This window comes from Dama dama, chromosome 17 (genome assembly GCF_033118175.1).
Source record: "Dama dama isolate Ldn47 chromosome 17, ASM3311817v1, whole genome shotgun sequence".
Lineage (NCBI taxonomy): Eukaryota > Metazoa > Chordata > Mammalia > Artiodactyla > Cervidae > Dama > Dama dama.
The window spans coordinates 31,965,169-31,992,043 of NC_083697.1; the positions used below are offsets into that span (position 1 = coordinate 31,965,169).

General features: G+C 38.5%; 1 protein-coding gene across 2 annotated transcripts in view; it reads right to left on the bottom strand.

Moving 5' to 3' along the window:
* Positions 1-256: 256 nt before the first annotated feature.
* The window catches only part of METAP1 (methionyl aminopeptidase 1), a 49,154-nt gene continuing 22,535 nt past the window's right edge, over positions 257-26,875 (bottom strand). Inside the window, exons 3-11 of one of the 2 annotated variants that reach the window (XM_061164358.1) lie at positions 23,555-23,667; positions 22,545-22,605; positions 17,795-17,886; positions 16,942-17,025; positions 14,124-14,262; positions 12,502-12,633; positions 9,571-9,714; positions 4,694-4,759; positions 257-1,936 (exon numbers count right to left, since the gene is read on the bottom strand). In XM_061164358.1, the coding sequence (XP_061020341.1) occupies positions 1,773-1,936; positions 4,694-4,759; positions 9,571-9,714; positions 12,502-12,633; positions 14,124-14,262; positions 16,942-17,025; positions 17,795-17,886; positions 22,545-22,605; positions 23,555-23,667 (995 nt within the window). In that variant the 3' untranslated portion in view covers positions 257-1,772. The remainder of the gene's footprint in view (positions 1,937-4,693; positions 4,760-9,570; positions 9,715-12,501; positions 12,634-14,123; positions 14,263-16,941; positions 17,026-17,794; positions 17,887-22,544; positions 22,606-23,554; positions 23,668-26,875) is intronic. The other variant, XM_061164360.1, reaches the window with a different exon arrangement.

Below are 26,875 nucleotides of genomic sequence, written 5' to 3' on the forward strand. Positions count from 1 at the left end.
CAGTACAGAAAATGCTGCCCTACTTGTGTGGCAATCTTTGTCTTAAATGACTCTCAGAAACATGGTTACATCTCAAATACTACTAGTAGACTGCTGAACTAAACACAGGAGTGGAATTTTTATACAGTCATTCAACATTAAAAAGTATTTTTACTCAAATAGTCAAGTGTTTATTTTAGATGGTGAAATCAGCCACCCCATTCCCACCACTTCTTTCTAAAATCCCAAAGAAAATGCGGCAAAGTTAACAACCATGTGGCAGAATAATCATTCAAACTTTTTAATCTCCCTTTACACATTATATTAACATTTATATTGCAAGGCATTCCATTCACAAATATTACAGTTTGATAAAAAACTTCACACACATACCCCCAAAAGTCTATACCAGATTCAGCCACATTACTAAATCATTAAAATAATAAAAAGTAATGAAAACATTATCGTAATTCCTTTAAAGCAATAAAGGTCCGAGGCACTCTGGGAAAGATGTCTCTTACAAGTGTGACATGTCAGTGGAATCAAATTACCTTCGCATACAGTTTCCAGATACCCAGGAATCGAGTATTCTCCAGTGACAATGACTTTGATCTGTCTTCACTGGATACTCTCCCACCTGGGACTGAACTACTGAAAGGAGCACAGAGGCTGGGCAACGAAGGTCATGTCTACTGAGGTTCCCAACTGTGTAAAAGAGAAGTGTGATTTCAGCACACCCAGGACAGCGCATCCCTACTCCAAGGGAACTGTCCAACCTCCAGAGATGTCCTTCCGCCCCACCACCAGCTGTACCAGACGTCAGTACTTCCAGACTCTGCTCCCTGCTGGAGAGGCTTCAGAACTCTCTTCCCCAACTTCCACATTGCAACCTCCAGCCTTCTCTGAGTATCTTTCCAAGGTATGCCCTTGAAGTAGGACAGAGAGGGGAAGGGAGCATTTTTCCTCCCATAATTACCAAACAGAGGTCTGAAATAGCAACATATTACAAAAACGTCATTCTCTGCAACAGCCAGCTTCCGCTTGGAGCACAGCTGTTTCTGCCATAAACTCGACTTTTAAAAACCTGATAACGTTTGTCCAAAGTGGATTTTGCCACATACATTCACTCACACAGAGCCCACACTGGGGTCTCACTGACCAAGTGCTTTCTTATGCACAATTATAAGCGTAAAGAATTAGCAGGGGAAGGAGGGAAGCCAATTTCCAGCTGGGAACTAAATCACTGCAAACGATGGGTCCGTTTATGACAGCACAGAACCCCATCAGGGCAGAATGAGCACAAACCCCAGGTCACATAGTATTTAGTAATTACATACACGGAATTTAAAATGTATACGTATATACTTCCACACATACATAATATTAAAAAAAAAAATTGGGAGCAACGTATGTTGCAGAAGTCTCAAGGATTCTCCTCTCCAGCACTCACCTGGAAAGCAGCTGGCGGTGCTGGCCCAGCGGTGGCAGTGACAGAAGCAACTAGAAGCAGGTTTAAGTAAAAGTGCTCAAAGGACAAGGAAGAAAAACAGGGGTGCAGAGATTTGTGGGCGGGGCGGGGGCGGTGGGGGGAGTTGAGAAATGCTTCCTTTATTCTTCTTGGCCTTTTCAGACCCAAGACAAGTTCTTGAGGACACGTCAGATGTTGTAGTCCTTCCTTATCGATAGTCAAAACAAAACAAGTAATAAAAAAATTTCCTCTTCCATTCTGTACTCTCAATAAAATGTGGAGTACGGCCAGAAAGTATAAGTGAGATGTGCCGTCTCGGGAGAAATTAAAACTGGGACATGAAGTGAGGCTGTGCGCTATCAAGCCGCCGGGTCAGGATCTCACAGCCCGTGTCCGTGACCAGCAGAGTGTGCTCGAACTGGGCTGATCGCTTCCCGTCTCTCGTCACCGCCGTCCAGCCATCCGGCCAGGTTTCATCCTGCCATCCACCTGAAACGAACAAACACCATCTCTTAATTCTACCACTCAGTCCGTTTTCGAAGTACACTCTAGGGAACTGTACTTGCCGGTGCTCCTCTATCCCTGGATAGCTCAGAAAACTAATTTTACAACTCATTATTAAGATTCCTGTGCACGTCATCTGTTTAAGCTAAAGCCTTTCCAACTTCATTTTGGTCTTCAGTTCAATGAAGCAATAATAATGTCTAAATTTGACAACTTCACGTTTTGTATCCTTCTCAACTACTGAATGAAGACGCTGTTTCCAAAATAAAGGCACTCAGTTTCCTTTTTGTAAACATACGGATTACCACTCATCCCAGGACTACATTAAAGAATTTAGCTCTCTCCTGATATAACTTTGGCATCTGACTAAACCATAGCCAGCGTATATTGTGAAGGAAATAAGGTAACTTTTTATACTTTTATTATAACATTTAATTCCTTGTAACTTTTAAATGGCAGGCACATAAACGGTGAGAATAGATTATATTGTAGGCCACAGCCCTGTAACCAGAAAGAGGGCAAAGAGAAAGAAACAGGAGTTTCTTGGCAAGAGAATTTAAAAATTATGATGAGGCAGAATGGGTTAGAAAGGAAATGACAGAAAGAAGCTGGGAGACAATGAAGAAAAATGAGAAAAAGAGAAAATGGGCGTGAGATGTAGGGCAGGGAAGACAGCAGCAGAATTACAAGGTTCTACAATTCCAGACACTACTAAACTAGCGCAGAGAGATGTTCCTGTCTCCAAATTAGGTGTTAAAAAATAATAATATTCTTTATTTTGAATACTCTTTACCAAATATTAGATCTTACTGCCTCAGACAAATCCCAGAGTATAAAGTAGTGAGGTAACCTACTTCTGCAACATTAAATCCCAGTTTAAGAAGAAAATATGAGGCAGTTAAAGAAAGTTAACTCATGCTCTGTCAACCATCTAACGATGAATGAATAGATAGTTTTCAATGTAATGAATGATCTTTCCACAAATGGATTTAAGACATTAATACTTCTTTAATTTTACTGTTATCTACTGAAGCAGATTCTTTACTAATGTCAAGTCAAATATATTTGACTACTATTCTGAGGAAATTCCTCTTTGAATTAGACACTTCCCACTATGGAGCTGGGATTTAGCCTAGCTTAGTTACACTGAAGTATATCTGGTATAACTTGATGATTATCTGAACCAGCTCAACACAGTGTCACTTGCTTACTCCAGGAAACACCACTCTGACGTAAAGAAGTGAAGTTGCTCAGTCATGTCCAACCTTTGCAACCCCATGGACTGTAGCCTACCAGGTTCCTCCATCCACGGGATTTTCCAGGCAAGAATACTGGAGTGGGTTGCCATTGCCTTCTCCAGGAGATCTTCCCGACCCAGGAATTGAACCTAGGTCTCCTGAATTGTAGGCAGACGCTTTACCGCCCGAGCCACCAGGGAAGTCAAGTGCCTATTCATGAAAACAGGTACATAACCAAAATACACTTTCCCCTCCCTGTCCTTGCCTTTCTCTGCCATCATACTTACTTATCTTGCAGTTGCTTATACATGGTCACCGTTCTTCTGGGGAGTGACAAAAACAGTACCTTACATTTGTAGAGCCCTTTAAAGGTGTTTGTACACCTTTAAAGGTGTTTGTAACCTTTGTGTTAATACAAATCATCTCACTTAATTCTTACCATAGCCCTGGGCATTCAGATCAAAGATAAAAGTTGTAACTTCCATTTTACAGAAAAGGGAACAAAGGATCAGGTTAAGATGGCAGCCTCTAAAACAACCTCCAATGCTTCCCTTCAGTGTGGACTGGGTTTAGTGACTCACTTCTAAGGAAGAAAATCTGGTAGAAGTCATGAGGTACCACTCTGAAGACTAGGTTATAAAAAAGACTGGAAGGATCCTGAGGGGACCCCATTAACACAGGAGACAGGACGCAAGAGCTCAACGACTGCCGCCTCACTCTGCATCCCCGAATCCCAACAGACAGCTGGTGAAGGAGGCCCCGGTTATTACTCCGACAGCTTCAGTGAGGGCTCGAGTCAAGACCCCGATCATGGCTGTCATGTGCCTGCCACAGCGGCCGACAACAGCAGGGACATAAAACTGCCAGCGCGAAGCATGTCTGGGCTGGGCTTTCTCCACAGCAGCTGTGTGATGACGGCACCTGCTGACCAAAGTCCAGACCCCGAAGAGGCAGAACAGCGCATGCATGACTTTAGAGTCCCACAAATTCTGCTACATAACTAGCTAAGTGACTCTGGGCAAGTTATTAAACACTTAACCTCTTCAAAAATCAGTTTGTTCTCATGGATAATGGGGACAGCACCTACCTCATAGGTTGTGGAGAATTAAATAACTGTATCTGCCTCAAAAAAAAAAAAATGGCTCTAATTTCCTTTTCGCCCCTCTTTCTCACCCACACCAAGACATGCAACAATTTCCACACTGCTTTGATTGATGGAGGCAACCAATTATTACAATACACCCTTTGACAGAAGCTTTATGAAAAGGGACCAGGATTCAAGTACTTCAGCATCTACTAACAGCAGACGAATTACCATGGAGAAAGTACTGCTTTCTTGCCAACAGTTATAATTTTCAGTTCTCTACATGATACTGAATCAAGTTCAAGAGGGGACAGGGAGTGGAAATGAAGCAAAACCGAGCAGGCTACTAATCTGATCATGAGTAACCAAACATAAATAAAAATTCAATTATAGACTGTTACAGCATCCATTTTTCCTCACCTTCACAAATCATTGGCTCAATTGTAAATACATGACCAGCCTTCATCACTCCAACTGCTTTATTTTCTGAAATTAAAGAAAAAAAAAATCTCAGAACACAGCAAAAAACCTACAGCATATTGTTAAACACTTCCCTGGAAAAAGTACACAACTTACATTCCCATGAGTGATTCTTATATTAATGAATTTCTCCTCTCCTGACTCCTCTTTCTTAAAGTAGATCATTCAGCAAACAGGGGTGCTCTGAAAACCACCTACTCTGTGGCAGATACTGTCCTAGGCATACTTCATTTTGCTTATGTTTTCTCTAGGAAAATACAGAGATGCCCTAGACTGGATTTCAGATGTAGTTAGTACTTCTATGAAAGCAGAAGTACTTCCATTTATGTTATAGCAGGATTAGAAAAGCAATGTAACCAACAAAGTTCCACACTTATCCAAGTATGACAGTATAAAGGAGAACAAGATATTTCAGACTATGCCAGAAGTTGCGAATCTCCTGGTTGGGACAGGAGTGGGTGTGAATGTGGGGGTGGAGGTAGGGGCACAGTCCATGGAAACAACTGTACCATTTTTTTTAAGTTTTGTAAACTGTCTTATCTTGGGAAGGGAAAAAAAAAAAACCCCTGCACACTAACCTACTTTTTTTTAATGCTGGCAGGATTATTTCTTTTTTTACTGGAAACAAAATTTCCATTTCTCCCTCCTATTTTGTCCAAGTTTGCCAATAACATATTCTTCAGGATCATCATGAGAAACTCAACTGTTAGTGTCCAGACTTGCCATCTCCCCAAATAGGCCAAAAATTTGAAAGAGGTACAGGTCTTTTTAGACAATCTCAAAAATGGAGAACGAGTTAACTTTCAGAATAAAAATCAAGAGCTGCTAAGAGCATCAGTAAACGGCTGGCTGCACTTTGCCTGCCTGACCACCAGGTGGCGAGAGCATCGGCTTTCAGGCTTTCTTGATAAGATTGCTGAGCTTGCAGATGGTGACCAACGTGTCCACTGGGTCTATTCAACAGGCTGATTCTATTCAACAGCTCTGCCTAGGTTTGTTCTACCTTCACCCTCACGTTTACATCCCTGCACACCTTTCCTTGTGAACAGCAATCATGCTGCTTTCCACTATCTTAGGTGTTGCCAAAATAAACAACCTACAGATTCCAAATCAGGAGTTTCTAAATTATTATAAAAACCTGAGGGGCAAAAAACAATTTTGACTTTTTATCTCTAATTTCATGAACTTTCCCTCCAAATGACATGCAATTTACTGCATATATAGACTTGGTCATATGCCCTTGGGGATATCAAAATAGTCAGTGCAGTATCACAGAAATAAAAATGGATAAAAGAATCGAGAAGTGTACTGGCTGATACAGCCAGCACCTGGGTGCATAAGGCTAAACACTTGGAAAGTGGCAAGTCAGAATGTACATGTAAAACATATGCTGATTTCAAAGACAAAAAAAGCATGCACTATACTGCAATGATTGTTTTACACTGACTAAATGTTGAAATGCTAATAATATTTTTAATGTAATAGATTAAATAAAATATAAAATTAACTCTAGTTGTTTCTTACTTTTGAATATGACAACTAGAAGTTTTAGTATTACATGGACGTAAAAAAGAAAATGAAGTCGCTCAGTCGTGTCTGACTCTTTGCAACCCCCTGGACTGTAACCACGACAGATGCTTTCCCGTCCCAGCTACCAGAGAAGTCCTTGGTGTTACCTATGTGCCCCATATATAATTCCACTGGACGGCGCTGATGAAGAGAAGCCAAGTTCTCCTGTTTCAGCCACTGATTCACTCTTCAGGAAGTTACAGTTCCCAGCTCATTCTGACTCATGGTTTCAGTTTCTCAACACAGCTCACTCAACAAACACATCATCTGAGTGTCTACACTACAGCAGATAATACTGCTGAGGACTTCTACAAAAGTGTGCACCTGCTCTACCATCTGCCTCACAGAACTACCGTGATATATATTCTCAGGTAGGGCAGAACCATCTTCACTTCCAAACCACAATGATAAGGAAGCACATAAGCACTCATCTTAACAAAGACCTCTTTTATACAGGACGTGCAGGGAAGTGACACAACAATTTCCTGGTTTCACACTCAGTTGCTTAGGAATACGGAGTTACAAGTTAAAGAAGGGATCATTTACATTCAAAAGCCTCTGCTGTACAAAGACTCCAGTAGCTTCCTTTAATGTTTCCCTAAAGAGACCACAACATGTTTTATTTTAACCCGATTAACACTTGACTTTTCATAAATACAGCAAAGTGGATGAAATGAAGAATACACGGGTCCTTGTTTCTTTTTTCAGAATTGTTTATTTCTAATTAAGCAGCTTAACATGAAATTCAAGAGGCACATCTTGTCTACCAGTGGAGCCATACTGTGCTGACACTATCATCACTGACCTGTATCTCCTTCTCCCATTAATTTTATTTCCTTTAAAAAATCTCTCTTCATGACATATACCCACTACATATAAAACAGATTACTAGTAAGAATCTACTGCCCAGCATAGGGAACTCTACTCAACACCCTGCAATGACCTACATGGGGAAAGAATCTTAAAAATGAGTGGATGTAAGTATAACTGATTCACTTTACTGTGTTCTTGGTGGCTCAATGGTAAAGAATCCGCCTGCCAAGCAGGAGATGCCAGTTTGATCCCTGGGTCAGGAAGATCCCCTGGAGATGGAGATGGCAACCCACTCCAGTATTCTTGCCTGGGAAATCCCATGGACAGAGGAGCCTGGCGGGCTACAGTCCACGGGGTCACAGGAGAGTCAGACACGACTGAGCGACTAAACAACAACATTAACTGAGCCGCTCTGCTGCACACCGGAAACTAGCACAACACTCTGATCTACTATGTTCCAACAAAATTCAAATAAGCAAGTAAAGCCTCTCTTCATACAGGCCATACCTAAACCTGAGTCTGTTACTCTGCAAGTAAGGGTGCTTTTTTCATTCTCCCTTGCCCACACTTTTTCCACACGCAAAACACAGGCATGCACACGTGTGGCACACAGCACTGTCATCAGAATAGCTACTTCCACTGTTAAAGGGAACGCACAATAGGTGACCACAGGGCTTAGCAGGAAGGAACAAAGTCGGCTACCTATTATCTATTGCTAGCTTTTACTTTGCGCACAATTCCAGCTGAAATAAAAAGGACCCTGTGGTCTGCTAATAAACCCTTATTGATTTATGTCAAATGCTGTGCTTAAGTGACTTCTCTAGCTTCTCCTGTTCAGAGGTTTCTCACTCGTTTCCCTTTCTCATCACAACTATTGATGTCTTGGATTTTACCACCTCACACCTGGGTTTACGGAAACAACTGTGCATTAGGCTGACAAGCCTGGCTAGCTCACACTTGCAATACATCCCATGCACCACTGCTAAATTTATCTTCTCAAAACAGCAACTTCACCTTGCCATTCTTCTGCCAAAAATTGTTCTGCAATTCCTTAAAAATGAAGTCAGACATCTTCCATCTGGCACTGCCCATTTCTGGCTCACACGTAACTCTTAGCCCAAACTTATCCTGTCTCTGTTCAGTCTGTCTCAACCTGAAGCACCTATTCATGCTTCCCCACCATGTGGAATGCTCTTCCGCATCTTCTCCGGCAAACCAAAATCTCATTCTTTATTTCTCCAAGACTCAGCGCCAAACTGCTTACATCCTTACTAGGCAGCAAGGCAAAGACTGATTCTCGAAAGGCAGACAGAACCCAGGTACCAATCCTACTCCTGACATTTATTCACTAGTTTGTGTGGACTTAAGTAAATCAGTTCCCCAAGCACAGACTCCGCTTTTTAAAAAGAGAGCTAAGAAATTATTCATAGAGTTGTGATGCACAAACGAGATAACATAAATCATCACCATCATCAGCATCGTCATTCTAAAAGTTAACTTTAAGTGCTTTCCAAGCAAGATCTTCCTTATTTCTAGTAACAGTTCTAGAGTAGGTACCATTCCCTGATATTGTATATATGAGCAAACCTAAGCCCAAGAAGGTATATGAAAGTCTCTACATAGCAGTGGCTCCTCTATATTTATTAAATTCCTTCTTATGTTACCTAATGTGGACAGCTTTCATTCCCAGTACTAAATAACAAACTTACTCCCGTGTGTCTTATCTCTTCAAGAGAAAAGGTTCTGTAAGACTAATCATCCAACACGTCCTTGTTAATCTATCAGACAGCACTCAATTTGAGGAAAGGATACTTTTATCTATTCTCCTCTATTTATACCAACAAAGAACACAATATCTGACATGTATTAAGAACTCAAATCAAACTTAGCGGAATCAATTTCATCTAAGAAGTCAGAATACATGTGGCAGGGAGTGTTGGCTGTTCACCAAAATTACTATTTTCCTTTTCTTCCAGGGTACTCAGCTAGATCACATTTCCCTACCTCCCTTGCAGTTAGTGTAGCCATATGACTGAATTCCTGCCAATGAAAAGTAAATGCAAGTGATCTGTGCCAAGTCCATGTTGGCCCACTAAAACTTCCCAAGCGTACCCTTCCATGCTTCTCCCCTCCTCCCCAATATCTGTAAGATCAGAAAGGGAACCCCCAAAGTGACCTGAAAGCTATGTGTTGAAAGTGACAAGAGCCTGCATCAAAGAATAACTGTTCCATCCACCCCCAACAGTGACCAAACACACAGGCTTTGGACTATTGAGAGCAAGATATGTGCAGAGTATACACATTTTGGGGAGCTATTTATAACAGCTAATAGATTATTCTAATAGATGCAAAACAGTGGGTCCTGTTAAATGTTTGGGAAAAAAGATCTGCTAAATAAACAGTTAGCCAATACAAACTCTTTGAACAGTACTTACTGGCGTAGTGGGGTACATTGGGGGCTGTATGAAAAAGCTTGTGGATTCCATGCCCACAGTAACTTCGAACAACTGAAAATCCATTGGCTTGTGCATGCTTCTGAATAATGTTTCCCAATTCTCTGTATCGAACACCAGGCTTTACTGAAAGGAGAAGAGAAGACTGGTGGCAAAGAGAAAGAATAACTGATAATTACTAAGCAATCACTGTCTATGCCAGGAACCATTCTGGTTTTACACGCCTACACGTAAGACTTTCAAGATGAGGAAACCGAAGCTCAGAGAGGCGAGACTGCCGGGAAACGGTGAAGCTGAGAGTCAAGCCAGCAGCACCTGGTTCCTCCTCTGCTGCAGAAGAGGAGGGTCTGTGCAGAGTCAGCGGCCGGGAGAGGCACCACTGCTCTCTGAACAAACAAAGAGACTGAAAACACACTTCTCTTCCTCACCTTCTCTAAGGTCAGTGGGCTTTCCATTAAAGTGAGCAGGAGAGATAAGAGAATAAAGAGCATCAGGAGAAAAAGGAACATTCATAAAGGAAACTGACTTCCCTTTAGTTTCAGACTCGTCGACTTTTCAAAGAATTGCTTCCCCTGGGCATCGTTATCCCCACATAAGTGGTTCTCAAATTGTTCATTTGCCTCTCAAGAAAATCTTAGGAGTAGGATGTAGAAAGGTACTTCTCACTATATACTTCCTGCCCTGTTTACTTTTCATGACTTTCACCACTGTTTAAATAAAAACCAGAAGAAGGGGTTCTTATTGCTGCTACAGCTCTCCTAGCACTGGGACCCCAGGATTTGGGCTCTGCTGGACTCATGGGGGGTCCAGCCATGGTGCTGGGGGTCCCCCCTCCCTACAGTCTCCTTCTCTGCCGGTTCATTTCCAACCTGAGGTTCAGACACACCATATCCTCTCCAGCCAATCACATTTCTGGGCAAATGGCTTAAGGAATCATTTTCATAACATTTACTTGCTCTTAACCATATGGACCAGCTTGATTGTTTTTTTATTGGGAGGTGGGGCAGGGGAGATGAATGATTTCTGAGGAACATGCTGACTTGCATAATGATTTTCTTCCATTCCCACCCAAGCCTTCTTACCAGCCCGTCAGCAGGGAGGAAAGCAAAATTTTAACCCATGCTGCACATACAATAAAGGAAATACCTGTACAACAATAATGATGCAGTGTGAGAATGGAGACTTCTCCCTAATTCTCAAGCCAGAGGCCATTCTGGTCCCAGGGGTGCACTTCATAGAATCTGGAGACGTTTTTGTGACCGTTACAACCTGGAGAGGTGGTGCAACCGGCCTCCAGCGAGGAGAGACCAGGCATGCTGCTGAGCCTCCTGTGGTACACAGGACAGGCCCCCACGACGGCGTACCAGCAGACTCAGAGCACACAGACGTGCAGGCCGAGGAGCCCTATTCTGGAAAGCTGACTTCACAGCTGGTTCAACTCTCCAGAGCTCTGAACCAGGGTGGGCAGTCAAATTATCAGAAAACAACAGGCAGGAATGATCCATACACAGGAGTTAACAGCACTTCCCAGAGATTAGCCAACTTCTACTCTTGGCTGTCTATTGTTCTAAAGATTTTGGTTCCTTGGCAAGTTTCATTCCTGTGACTTTGTAAAACAACATTCCAGCTATCTGGTTATTTCAATCAACTCATAGAAAAGCAAAAGGGATATAAATATTGAACACAGAAACTCTAAAAATTATTTAAACCTAAAGCTTCCAAAATAAGATACTAAAGTTCTCATCTCACAATACCACCGTGAATATCAAAGTTTTCAAGTATAATCAACAGTGAATGAAAAGGAAAGGAAAATCTCACATGCTGATATATAATCACATGCTTTCATTTTTCATTCCTCTGACTTTATTAAATTAGTAAAAATTACATCATCTCCTCTGTTTGCCTAAGAACCCTGTCCTGTCCTATACAGTGCAGACGATACATCTATTTAATAGTGGGGGCAGAGCTGGATAATACATTGACCAATAATGCTGAAATGCTATGGATTTCAACTGAAGAGTTGTTTGCCCTCAAACTGTCCTTCTAATAGTCTGTTTACATTTGCAACAAGCCTTTCTTTCTCTTTTCTCACAAGATAGTGCATAAATTTTTAAAAACCATGGATGAACTGTTTGTATGAACAAAGACAGACACAGTCTGAGAAAAATCCCACAGAAATACACCTCACCAAAGACATTATTCACTATAATAGCAAGACATCTGGAAAACACCAAAATCCAGTAGGGGAATAGTTGTAGACATTTTTATACTGTGGAATAAAATATAAAGCAATTTAAAGAATGGGTAGATCTATGCATGCAGGTATGTACATATTCTAATATGGAAAGATCTCTAAGATATTATTAGTTGAAAAAGTACTAAATTACAGAATACTACAAATATTATGATTCCATTTAACCTAACTCAACACATACATACAGTTATGTGTAATAATGTACTGTGGATAAAAAAACCTAAATGTTAAAATGGACACCTCTGGAAAAGAGAGATTAAACAAAAAAAAAGGAGAGACAAGTATAAAGGAAAATCACTCATATTTTTCTCTCATAATCTGATGCAGTCTTACAGTTTTTTATAATAAGAGAACAGAACACTTATGAAAGAATTAAAAAGTAGGAGAAAAGTTACAGTCTGGAACTATCCACACATTCTTCCCCATTTATCAGCCAATGAAAAGGAGGATAAATCATAGACGAGACAAAGCAATAATCCAGTCCATCTTCATCAAGGGATTCTCAAGTCACCTTTAAACCTACTGCTGCCAGACCCAAAGCTAAGTCGGGTAGGGCAGAAGCACAGCTGGAAGGGACAAGGCATGCATGGTGCAGTGACAGGTCACTCGAGGCCCACGCTACCCAGCAGCTTCAGCGGGTGCCCAGCACTGAGCCTCACCTGCGTCAATGGCTTGCATCAGGCACTCATACGTGGTCTGAACCAGTTTCCGAGCTCCCTCATCCACGTCTCCAACAAAAAATGTCTCATTCAGGTCCCCATGATAACCATTTCGATAAAGAGTGATGTCCACTGCAAAAGAATGTGCAAACATAAAGACCACATTCATTTTTATCTCAAAATTCAAGTTTTGCCGACATGACAGAATCAAGCAGGTTAATGAAGAAGATAACTTCTAAGCAACACCAATGAATACATAACTTAACACCCAATAGATATTTCTTGTCTATAATACACCTAAACTCACTGTAGAGGACAGGTCCGTGGTCACGCAGCACAAGCCCGATGGTGGGCTTCAATGCTCTTAGAGAAGCGATTAGCTCGTTTATGGCAAAAGAATAATCTATCCCCCAGGATACATTCCAGCAAGATCAATAACCCAAGTTAATAACATTAAACGAAGGACTCTGCCACACTGTGACATTAAACAGAAAATACTGCTTTCTCTCATTATCTTTAACAAGTTTTTCCTCATCCTATTCAATCAATAAACAGAAACATTTACACTGTTCTACAATTATTTTTCAAAAACTCATTTGCCTCACTTATTTGTGACTATTCATACTTCTCTTTGTCTTCATATTTAAAAATGTAGGTTACCATTACACCACTAAGCTACACTAAAATAAATGTATCTTTGAGAGGACATTGAATTAGTATTTTTAAACCACAAATCTTCAATCAAGTTATAATATCACAGTACAGGTGTACTGGCTCTAGCACAACACACACATTCCTGAAAAACCTCATATAATATGCATGCATGCAAAAAAAGAGCTTATATGTAAATTAGCATTGGGCAGACCTCTCAAAATCTAGGGAGTTTTATAAACTGATACTCCAACTGCAGCAAAAACAATTCAGATAAAAACTGTCAGTCAAGTCTCCACTACCATTCACAGCCAGCATCATAGCTGGTCCATTCTCTGCAGCCTTTAACACTTGGGCTCATGCTCCCTTGTTTGATACATAGATTCTTGAAGGTATCTTAAAGAAACCAAGTTCATCAATATTAAAAATATCATCGAGGGGAGCCTAACTCATCAGTTTATTTTTTAATTACAGACGGAACTGTCTTGGCAGCTTCTTTCTTTGCACTCGCAGTTTCCCAAAATAGCTTAACACAGTGGTCCCTAAAGCCACTTTCTGAACTTCTTAATTCTTAACATCAAGGACAGTACTTCTGCAGAATTTTGAGCCTTTTTTCTTAAGGTCTTCATATATTACTAATAAATTCTCTTTATCTGTAATAGTGGACTAAAAGGAGTAAGAAAAACAATCCCACTTGAATCAATTATTAGTTCCACATTTCATTGACAACCTCCATTTACCAGTCACATATTAAAGTTCTGCATTAAAGAACTTGTAACAAACACATTATATTAGAAGTATCTTAAAAGCACTTAACTGAAAACCACAAAATAGGTTTCCAGAGATTTTAAATTTAAGTTTTAAATATGAAAAAAAGTAAGTTAAAGACAAGTGAACAAAATGCAAGTCTCTATCAGACTCCCAAAATCTTGTTTCTTTGCTCACAGCCACAAAAGTCACACATTTCTTACCATTAACAATATCACCTTCTTGCAAGGGCCGTCTGTCTGGAATTCCATGGCAAATCACTTCATTCACTGAAGTACAACAAGACTTGGGGAAATTATAATAATTCAGGGGTGAAGGATAGCAATTTCTTGCAATGCATGCCTATAATAAATTAAAAATAGGGTAATTTGGAATGTGCAAAGGAAAAAGCTAGTATGCACGCAATTAATCAGATTTTAAAATTTGAAAAATGTGGAAAAATTTGTTGTACAGATGTTCCTAATGAAAAACCTATTTAATATTTTATTTTAGAAACAATAGTAGATACTACCTTTAATATCAAACAGTAGGGCTTCTAACAGTCAGCAAACCAGTTTACTGATAATTGCAAAAGCAATTCACGCATGACAAATATTTACAAACATATACAAATGTCATTATATGAAGATTTATTTTAGAATTACTGACTCCTTATGAAAATACATTAAAGTAAATATTAATGTGCACTGTTAATTTTAACTTCTTATATAAATGCCTCTATCCCTATGAACAAAAAAATGAGTACTAGTAATAATTAAGAATCTGCCACTCTGCCTGCAATGTGGGAGACCAGGGTTCAATTCCTGGTTCAGGAAGATCCCATGGAAAGGGGAATAGCTACCCACTCCAGGATTCTTGCCTGGAAAATTCCATGGATGGCAAATTCCATGTGTACTAGAACTCCTGGTGTACTGCAGCCCAGGGGGTCACAAAGAGTCAGACCTGACAGAGCAACTAATGCTTCCACTTTCAAAGCATCTCCAGAGACATTCATACAGAACAACATTCATGCGGGAACAACAAAGCAATCACTAAGAAAACGATCTAGTTCTCCATAAACAAGCCTTATGTTACTTGGATGTTTTGATCCAATGGTAGTCACGGCATACATAATTTCTCTTTCCATATTGCCGCAGTCTTCAGACTAGTAATTTTTAACAGCTGCCTAAAATACAGTTTGTGAAATGCACTATAATTTTATTGGTAATTCTACTATTACTGAAAATTTAGTTTATTCAACTATAAATATTATAACCAATAACTACATGCCTATCATTTTTCCTTTAACAATCTGCTTCTATAATTCTCACAGCAGTACACACAGTAGTTAAGAACACACAGAACAGACTGCGTTGGCTAAAAATGCCAGCTCCAGTACTTTCAAGCTGAATAACCATGGGCAACTTAACCTCTCTCTGCCTTAGTTTCCTAATCTGTAAAATAGAGATGACAGTAGTGCCTACATCAGAGTTGTTGGGAGATGAGATGAGCTGGTAAAAGAAGCATGTAACAGTACCTGGCCTATAGGAGGCATTCAAACTGCTACTGGTGCATAACCACATACAACCCTGGGCCATGGTGGGTGGGGGGCGGGGGCAGTGAGTGGGCACAATGAGCCCCTCCCTGCCTAGTCCAAAATCCACATAAAACTTGACTGCCCCCCAAATTTTACTAATACACTAAGGCTGAGCTTAACAAAAACAGAAATTAACACATACTTTGTATGTTATATGTATTATACACTGCATTCTTACAATAAAGCTAGAGAAAATATTATTTTAAAAATCATAAGAGAAAATATATTTACAGTACATATATATATTTACTGAAAAAAATTCACATATAAGGCCCATGCAGCTCAAATCCATGTTGTTCAAGGGTCAACTATATTTTATAACATATTGAATACCCCAAAATTAGGATTTATAATTTCAAATAAAAAAAGTTATAGACATTTTTATAGCTCAAGACACATTATCAAATATCTTTCCAAAAGGATAGTCCCGATTTAAATCCCATCACCATGTAGAAGAGTACCAGTTTCACCATCTTCACAGAGGTAATGGACATAAATATCTTTAAAATACTTCCTAATTTAGAAGGTTTTATGACTTGCATTTGTTTGATTAGGAAAGCAGGGTTAATTAGCCTCCCACATGATTTAGTAACTAGTTACTGCTCTTCTGAACAACCTAACCATATCACGTGTGCACTCATCTACTACAGGGCTTCAAGGTCTCTCCTTGGTGAATAAGCAATCTTTCTTTTAAAAAGTATACCGGGACTTCCCTGGTGGTTTAGTGGTTAGGAATCTACCTGCCAAAGCAGGGGACAAGAGTTCGATCACTGTTCCGGGAGGATCCCACACGCCATGAGACGAGTGAAGCGGGGTACCACCACCACCGAGCCCGCACGCCTCGAGTCTGAGCGCCACAAGGGAGGCCGCCGCGGCGGGGAGCCCGTGCGCTGCGGCAGAGGAGCCTCCCGCTCGCCAGGGCCAGAGCAAGCCTGTGCTCAGCACCCAAGACCCAGCACAGTCAAAGAAACTAAATAAAAAAAAAATTTTTTTTAATATCCCTATACTATATTGACTACAAACATGTGTCTGGTCTCTTTGTAGCCTTGTTATTGTAAATAGACAAAAACTGGGAACATTTTTTACCACTAGTTTCAGAAGTTATATTCTTTTTGACTTCAGAATATTTGACACACGCAGTAGCATGATTTACCTAAAAGCACTAACAAAATTAATCATCTTGTAAAAGCTAAACTAAATGTTATGAAATGTGAGGTTTCGGAAACAAGGTACTTCGGGCTTACCTCAGACCCCAATATCAGATACTTACAGATGGGATAATGTCTGTTGAATACTTTTTATATTTGAAACAAAGTGAAAAATTTGCTTTCAAATAAGTTTTTAGCCAAGTGTAGATATTCAGAACTTAGGTTTACTTTATTTACAAGTCTGAGACATCTAACAGTATAAAAAAAATTCTTAAAGCATAAAAGTAAAATTCTTACTAAGTGTACAGCATGATCTATTTCTTCAGTAGTTACACCTGGTTTAATCATCCCAGCGGCAATGTCCAATACTTCTCTAGCAAGCTGTAAAAGAGAAACACTTCATACATTCGAGAAGAAATGAAGTAGCATTAGAAATCTGTACCCTCTGTACTAACTTAGATTTTATGGGATACTGACAAAATGAATCTCACCTTGAAAATTATAATCCTGAATTTTTATTTTATAACCATTTACATGTATTTCTAACATATTTCTAATACCCATTAATAAACGTGTATGTATGTCTGTGTAAACATATAAATAAAATTGGTCTAGCTAGCAAATAGTTTAATTAGTACATCTGACTGATTTCTACGTGAAAATGTACATCTTAAGTAATCTAAACAATAATCAAGTGATGAAGTTTGAGGCTTCTCACAATTCTACAATGGAGAAGGAAAGAGAGGGAAATAAAACAATAAGATAAATGATTTTCATCAAAGAACCACAGCAAATAACTATTACATAAAGAATGGATGGAGGAAAAAAAAAAGAATGGATGGAGAACAGGGTCCTACTGCACAGTACAGGAAACTATATTAAATATCCTGGAATAAACATAATGGAAAAGAATATAAAAAAGAATGTATACATAACTAAATCACTTAGATGTACAGCAGAAATGAATACTTACAACATTGTAAATCAACTATACCTTAATAAAAAAATTAAAAAATATATATATATATGTATGGCCAGTCATAGTCTTACTGTGTAACATTTGCCACCTTTGTACATGAGCAAATCATTGACTTCATGTGTTGTAACTACTTAAACAAGTCCTATCCTAGGAGGAGGGGAAAATTCTTACCCTACATACGAGCCGCATCCCTTCTATATCTTCAGATGAGAGTAACTTAATTTGAGAAGTACCTTTAAGAGCTTGCTCAGATTCAGACATTCCTGGAAAAGAAAATCACTAAGTAAAACCAAAATGAACAAAAAGATGTAGTATATAAAAACATAATTATTCCCCAATGATAAAATAATAGTCAAGTCTATTTCACACAATGGTATTTCATAATATAGGAGGGTCCAGGTCAGGGTTTCTGAAAAAAATACTTTCAACATGAAATTTGCTAAACAAACTGAAGGAAGAACTCTAAAGAACAAATTTTCAGATTTATTAGAAATCAGTCAAGATGGCATATTTATTATTTGACAGGCAGTGTGTTAATAAGGTCAATAAATGATTTACATTTGAATAGCACCATATAATTAATATATGTGTTTTCATGATCATCTCCTTATATAGCAAGCATATATCAACAACTGATGAATTAATTACACTCATTTATTTTTTAAAACTGGAACCTAAGTCAGTGTTTTTCAAACTGCAACTTGTGATCATTTAGTGGCTATTAGAGGGCTATGACTCTACATTTTTTTAAAGTAAATAAACTGAATAGAAAATAGACTATATACAGGCTGTTGTGAAATGTTTGGCTGTTAATTTATATACACACCCATATATATATAGATTATGTTATAAAATACAGTTCTCACTCTGGTTCACGATCAAAAAAAGTTTGAAAAATACTGCCCTAATAAAATCAGCTTATTCATATACTGAAAAGCATTAAGCTAGTATAATAACAATTTCAAAATCTGACAAAAAGACTATAACCATAAACTACTCTTTATAAATGCTGATATAAAAATCCCAGATAAAATATTATCTAGCAGAATCCAAAAAACACATAGTACATCATGAATTGAGTGAAATTCATATTGGAAAGACAGGGATAATTCAACATTAACTATCAATATAACTCGTCATAGTCATAGATTAAAGAATGGAAAATAAATGATCATCTAAAAAGATAGCTCTGATAACACAGCCAGCTACCACCTTTACATGATAAATACAAATCTCAAGCCAAGAACCAACATCATGGAATGCCCACTATCCGCAGTAGTACTGTTAGCACTGTTCTGACAATACTGCAGATGTATTTAACTGGAGAAAGAAATAATACATATAAACTTAGAAAAGGACAAAACCTTTATTAATTTCAGATATGATTATATATCCCTAGAACAGGGGAATACCTGGAAAATAACTAGATATAAGAATTCAGCAAGTTGGCAAATTATAATATATAAAAATTAATAAATTTGCCATATACAAAGTGAAAGTGAAAGTTGCTCAGTCGTGTCCTATGCGACCTATGAATGACTTTGCGACTCATGGACTGTACAGTCCCTGGAATTCTCCAGGCCAGAACACTGGAGTGGCTAGCCGTTCCTTTCTCCAGGGGATCTTCCCAACCCAGGGATCCAACCCAGGTCTCCCCCACCGCTGGCAGATTCTTTACCAGCTGAGCCACAAGGGAAGCCCAAGAATACTGGAGTGGGTAGCCTATCCCTTCTCCAGCGGATCTTCCCAACCCAGGAATCAAACCGGGGTCTCCTGCATTGCAGGCAGATTCTTTACCAACTGAGCTATGAAAACAACAAATCAAAAAATACAGATAACACTACAGTCACAAGAATAACTTAAAAAGATAAAATATCCAGGAATAACTTAATGTTAAAAGACCTAATGAAGAAAATTTTAAAATACCACTGAAAGACATAAAGGAGACTTAAATAAAATAGAAAAACATACCCTGTTCTTGAATAGGAAGACTCAATATGGTAAAGGTGTCAATTCTTCCCAAGTTAGCCTATAAATTTAATACTATCCCCATAAAAAATGGTAATAGGACATTTTTAGAAACCAGACAAGCTGATCCTAAATTTCACATGGAAAAACAAACATGTCAGGAAAATTCTAAAAAAGAGGAAAGATGGGAGCAACAAGGCCTACCAAATATTAAAACACTCTACAGCTATAATAATTAAGAGTTTGGCATATGATTAGACAAATGGGTTAATGAAACGGAACAGAATCCAGAAATAGACCCAAAGATATATGAAAATATAATACAGTGATATAGGTTACATTTTAAATCAGTACAAAAAAGACTGATTTTTAAAAACAACCAGTGACGTGACAACCAGATATTCTTCTGGGAAAAAATTAAATTGCAGCCCTACTTCACTCCTAATAATAAATAAGTTTCACATGGGCCCAAAATTTTATCTCACACACACAAAAAGAGTAAAATCACAGAAACAGTAGAAGAAAACATAGGAAAATATTTTTATTATCTCTGAACCAAAAAGGTCTTTCTAGGTCATAAAGCCATAAACACCTTAAAAGAATACACTGACAAATTTCACTACAAAATAATGTTGAAAGTTTGTAATAAACATAGCATTATAAACAAAAACAAAAATGTAAGTATCTGCTTGGCAGAAAACATTTTATAGTACATCAAGAGATTATTTTCCTCAATATAGAAAGAACATTTGTAAGTCAGTATGGAAAAAACTAAGTAATCTGAGAGGGGGAAAAAAGGCTAAGGATATGAATAGACAGTTCAAAAGGAAAAATACAAATGATCTTTAAAAGTAAAGAGATGGGGACTTCCCTCTGGTCCAGTGGCTAAGACTCTGAGTTTCCAATACAGGGGGTCCTGGTTCAATCCCTGGTCAGGGAACTAGATCCCACATGCTGCAACTAAGACCTGGCATAGCCCAATAAATAAATTAAATAAATAAAAAATAATAAAAGTAAAGAGATGCTCAACCTTACTCATAACTTAAAAATGCAAATTAAAATAATTGTAAAGTATCATTTTTCATCTTTCAGATCAGCACAGATCATAAAACTTGGTAACATACTAAGCTGAAGAAGACAGAAGAAAAGAGACTCTCACATGTTTTTAACTGAAGAATCTCTGAGATTTGTAATTATCTCTCAAAATTTTTTAAATGCACGTATCCTGTGATCTAGCTGTTTTACTTCAGACAATTCGATTATAGAAATACTCTCGACATGTGCACAAAGATTCAATTACAAGAACAGCTCCTGTGGTCAAACTGGCAGAAATAAAAACCTGGAAATAATCTAGAAATAAATTGGAAAAAACCTAGAAATAAATTAATCGGAGTCTGGTTTAATAAATTATAACATGTACACACAGTGGAATACTTCACTCATTAAAAAGAAATGGCTTTATGTGAACTTATATGGAATATTTACAACATAAAATACAGTAATACAAGATGAAAGGTGTATGCTTGTTCGTTTTTTGTATAATTGGATGGAGAGGGTGCTAACGTGTGTATGCACAACAAAGACTGCTGAAAAGTTCTGCAAGAAATCATTAACAGTGATTACTTCTGAGGAAACGTACTCACTTTTCCCTTCATAACATTTTATCCTACCAGAATTTACCTTATCTATGTACTTGTTGCTGTATTTTGGGGGGGGGGGGGGGGGGGGGCGGGGGGAGCATGCAGGATCTTTAGTTGCAGCATGTGGGATCTAGTTCCCTGACCAGGGATTGAACCCTGTCACCCTACACTGGGAGCGCGGAGTCTCAGCCACTGGACCACCAGAGAAGTCCCTATCTGTGTACTTTTTAAAGATACAATTTAAAACTATACTCTAGAATATTAAATACACTGTAATAAAACTATACATCCTCAACAGTATTCTATCACTCAGACTCTTTCCCTTCAATTTACCTGAAACAATGGAGTTTACTTACATTTTCAAATTAGATTCAAAAGAACTTAATACAGTTCCTTTTTTCCTTAGTGAAGAAAAGCAACAGTAGCTTACTTTAGTAGATTAAACCACATGAAAATGCTGATATTCAACCATTTTTGACATGCAAACTCAGCAATTTCACAGAACCTATGCTGTAAATTGGGCATCCCTGGCAACTCAGTGTTAAGAATCTGCCTACAATGCAAGAGACTGGGGTTCAATCCCTGGGGAGGGAAGATCCCCTGGAGTAGGAAATGGCAACCCACTCCAGTATTCTCGCCTGGAGAAGTTCCATGGAGAGAGGAGCCTGGTAGGCTACAGTCCATGGGGTTGCAAGAGATGGACATGACTTCTCAACTAAACCACCACCATGCTGCAAATTACCTATCTTCTCTGTGTCTCACTATAGACCACAGAACCCACCTCGGGAGTGCTGAAAGTGTAAACTGGAGTAATACACGTAAGGAAGTTGACACAGTGCTTGACACACAGTCATGAAGCAATAAGTGTCAATCGCAGAGTCATCAGCGGCACCATCACTCTTACTGTCATCCCATTACTGCTATTTCTATTACTGCTACAGAACAGTCTTCAGTTAGGCATGCACTCAGGGCCTGAACCATCTGTTTTTATCTAAACAGGTATTATGTAATTAAGGCAGGAGAAATGTTAAAATAACTTTTTTTAAAAGCTAGAATTTGATATAACAACACAAAATACAGTATTATGTTGGATGTAGCCTTTAACAGCTATATAAACAATGTCTTCAGAATTGATTAGATTTCTAGAGTGAGGAAAGAATTTTTAATTCAAATATTCTAGTTTATCTTGAAAAAAAAAAAAATAACAGAAATGCAGCAATGAAAATTTTCTACTAAAAAGGTACTCTTTTCCTTCGTAGTAGTCATCAAGCGCATAAACTGAAAATGTGAAGAAATAGCATAGCAGAATTTACCTAAAGGGTGATCAGCATAATCTGGTCTTTGAATATAACTTGGCACTGGCCTTGTTGGCATCTAAAAACAACAAAGAGGTTAGCTGGATCCGATTCAAATGTGAAAGTAACTTTCATTATTAAAATCTACTAACAATGCAAATAAAAGTGGGGAAATAAATACCAAATAAAAAAGTTCATTCATCTCATTTAAGTGAAAAAAAAAAAAAAAAGCTTTACATGACATCTTAAATATCACAACATATCTGCTTCGTGAAGATTGAGCTTCACTTTCCTGGTGCTATTGTCATGCCCTTTCCCAGAATACGTAAGTAATAGAGTGACGGAGGGCACTGAAGACCTGAGATTACACGCAGACAAGGAAGGCGCCTGTGTTGCTCCAAACAAACTGGTGAACGAGAATGATAATGAAATGATGTCTCGAACTAAATGTACACCATTATGTTCCTGGTCATTATCTCTGGAAACTACAATTAAAGAGACTTTCTTATATTTTTCCAAATTTTAAAAATTAAAGATGTACTTCTTTAATAAAAAGACAACAGTAAAAAGAATTTAAATATTTGAGAATGACAAATTCCAACTTCATTCAATTCCGAGGGTAAGATTCTGAAGTCAGTCTGCCAAGAACATAGGAAGGAGCAAGAGTGGCAGAGAAGTCTTATCTAAATTAAAGTAGAAATATATCACAGTAAAAAATTTTAGAAAAGTAGTAATATATACTCCCATTATGCTGGCCTAAAAATATCTATTCTACCTCATTCTTTTTTAAAAATTAAAGTAGTCTTGATCCTTAATCTAAAATTTCTTCTGCTTCATCCATGACTGGCAATTACTCCTACTAACTTGTAAACAACATACCATAAAAGCTAAAAAGTTAGAATGTAACCTTAATCCTGATCACATGATTCATAATCGGAATACAAATCATAAGAACCATTTTTAGGAAACTGAAAATTATGAAGACTGGTTTAAAAAAATATTAAATTTTTATTACCTTATTTACTCACCAGTGGATAATGGGGTCTGAGTTTTCCAGTATATCGATAACCTGCCCATGGATCAGTGTTGATATCCCCTTCTACAGTCCAGGAAGACACTTCTCGCTTGGCCTTTTCATCTTCTAGGATATGGATGGATGAATGACAGAAAGAAATGCCTCAGTGCTCAAGCTACTAAGCAGCAGCAGACTTTTAACAATCACATACTTGAAAGCCAAGCCAAAGAGCCCAGGCACAAAATCAAGCAAACTTCCACCTTAACCTGAATCCCCAAAATACTATGTTCTTGCTCTATCCACAACCCTCTGACTCCTGAAAGATCTAAGTGTCTTGGGAGAAAAAGCCCCAACTAAACATACCGTCAGTTTTTACACAATGCTGAATAGGAACAGCACATGGTCAAACTCCTTTTCTCAAATAAATGCTAAATGCATTCTCTCTACAATGTCAATTTATAGGAAGCCTGTTTTTTTAAATATAAGATGTGAGCCTAGGCAAAACTTCCCAGCTGAGGGCAGACATTATGAATGGGTTCCACGTTTTTACTAAAAGAACAGATTCTAAATAATTCCCAAGCAAATTTAAAGTTTAAAAAAAAACTTCTCACTTAGCTGATGACAGACTGTCAAGTAAACATTTTAAGTTGCTTTGAAAATTTTATGAGTATAGTTTGTTTTTTTTCAGGAAGGAGGTAACAGAAGGGAGTAGGAAAAGGCAAAGATAGGGGGAGGGAATAATCAATCAAAAGTAACTGAAAATTCATTAGAAACATAAGAACCAAAGACCCCACTACCAGGTTAGTTAATAATATATAATGCTGCATTATGTGAAATGCACTTTAAATCTTTTTCACACAGAACATACCCTCAGTGGTATCTGAGCACATTGCTCTATCTACAAACTAAAATAGAACTACTAACATGAGACTTTAAACAGCAGGAATTCAAACCCCTCCCACACCAAGTAACAGCCTATACACTTCTCAATGCATACCAATCTTTTCCTGATTACTGTTACACTATCACAGGTTTTAAAAGTCAGGCTTCAAATGATTTTAGAGAAAAAACTCCCCTTTAAGTGATCTATTTAAAATACAAAATGGGAGAATAGATATCACTTTAAGCTAAAGAGGAATGGTGAAATGAGTAAAGGTGGTCAAAAGGTACAAAAATCCAGTCATGTGATAAATAAGTCCTGGGGATATAATGTACAGCATGGTGACTAAAGTTATCAACAACAGAGAAAGATAATCCAGTCTCACTTTCTCATTTTACAGATGAGGGAATGGGGGAAGTTTGGTTCACATGGGCAGAGAAATGTGGAAATGCTGCTTTCTAGTACAGTATTCTCTCCACAAAGCACGTGGTCAACTTGGGAGTGAAAGACCCTTGACGTGCAATTGACAAGAATGCAAAAATACAACCAATCCATTCACACTATTTTGGAAGAAAATATAATTATAATAGTACTTATGAAGTAAAAGAATAGAAAAGAGTAAGAAAAGAGAAAGAAAAACTCTACTACGCTACCAAATTTTAGGTATTTTTCTCCCCTATGAAGTTCAAGAAAGCCTCTGTGAATGCTAATGTCAATAGGAAAGCTGTTTTTCATTCCAGGACAAAAATGGACTCTATTCATTGCCACTGGGGTCAAACATTACAGTGAAGTGAAAGTGAAGTCGTTCAGTCGCATCCGACTCTTTGCGACCCCAAGGACTGTAGCCCACCCAGGCTCTAACCATGGAATTTTCCAGGCAAGAGTACTAGAGTGGGTTGCCATTTCATTCTCCAGAGGGTCTTCCTGACCCAGGGATCGAACCCAAGTCTCCTGCATTGCAGACAGACACTTTACCGTCTGAGCCACCAGGGAAGCCCCCAAACATTACAGAAAATAGTTTAAAACACAGGCCAACTGATAACCTACTTTAGCTGTAATAGCACCAAGTGCTTCTGTCTGAATTATGAAACTCAAGAATAATTTTCACCAGAAACATAGCACAGAATAGCAATCAAGATGCAGGCTTTTTGCTTTAACATACTCCAAGGGAGAGTGCAGGGAAAAGGATGGCTGTAAAAACCTTTCAAAGCTCCCTACTGATCTGAATTCTGAACTGTCCGCAATCAATTTTCAAGAGAATTCAAAGCAGACCTCAAACAAGCATTATAACCCAAAAGCTAGCTACACAAGAATAAAATATGGCAAGTTCTTTTCTAATCTCTAGGTATAATTTACTTAGGGAAAGTCACTCTTCCAAAATAAATTTTACTTAAACTATTTAAGGATCAATTTGATCTAAGCCCCTAAGTCCTAGACACATAACAGAAATCCAATAAACAGGAATTGGACTGGGGGTTGGTAACAAGATTGCACACTAACTGCTCTTTTCACAAAGACCGTGAAAGCATAGGACAGCAGAAACAAACACTGTAAGCTGTCTTTCGAACATCACCGTGCAACAGGGCCAGGTAAGCTGCAGGTGGTGTCAGAGAGCACCCAATATGTACAAGGTCAGATCTCAAGTATTACACGTCACATTCTTCTTTCTCTAAAACACGTGGCCTCCTCCAGTCAGCTTCCACAAAAAGCTGCCCGTATCTAAGCTCTGCCTGGGGCAGAATTTTCTGACCACAATCCTGACTCAGTTCTCCCAATAAACGACTGTAGAGCGCTTACTAATTACTGCCCATTTAACCCTCACAATGAACCCATGATTTCGGTAGTTTGGAGGTGAGGCTTAGTAATCCGTGCTCACAAAGCTTGGTGCAACCAGTTCTGAAATATTATCTCTTCCCTGTACAATCCAAAACTCAAGCACACTAGCTTGGGAGGGCAGAAGAGGAGAAGAAAAAGTATTATTTAGAGGTGGCTGGTTTGTTCTGGCTGCGCCACATGGCCTGTGGGGATCTTGGTTCTCCAGCCAGGGACTGAACCCCAGCCACGGCAGCGAAAGCACTGTGTCCAGCTGGACCGTCAGAGAATTCCCATAGAGGTTCTCTTTTTTAAAGTGGGTTTTTATGTCATATTTTTGGCTATTCAAAAGACGCTTGTCAAACGCGTCGACACGGCGACAAAGAAACTGAGTGTGTTAGTGTTAAGTGTAAAAGTGTAGACTAATACAGTATTGAGATGTGAAGTGCTAAAACTTACACAGATCAGACTAAAGGCAAATGCTAATACTACGTAAACTCTGGCAGTAGGTATGCATAGGAAAAATGCACCCAAGCATCAGCATTGCAGGGTTTTCAAGATGTTACAGCCAAGTGGTCTTCTTCCCTAGGACACATGAAAAATAAATGTTGCTCTTTAACTCACACTTGGAAGTTTCCTGAG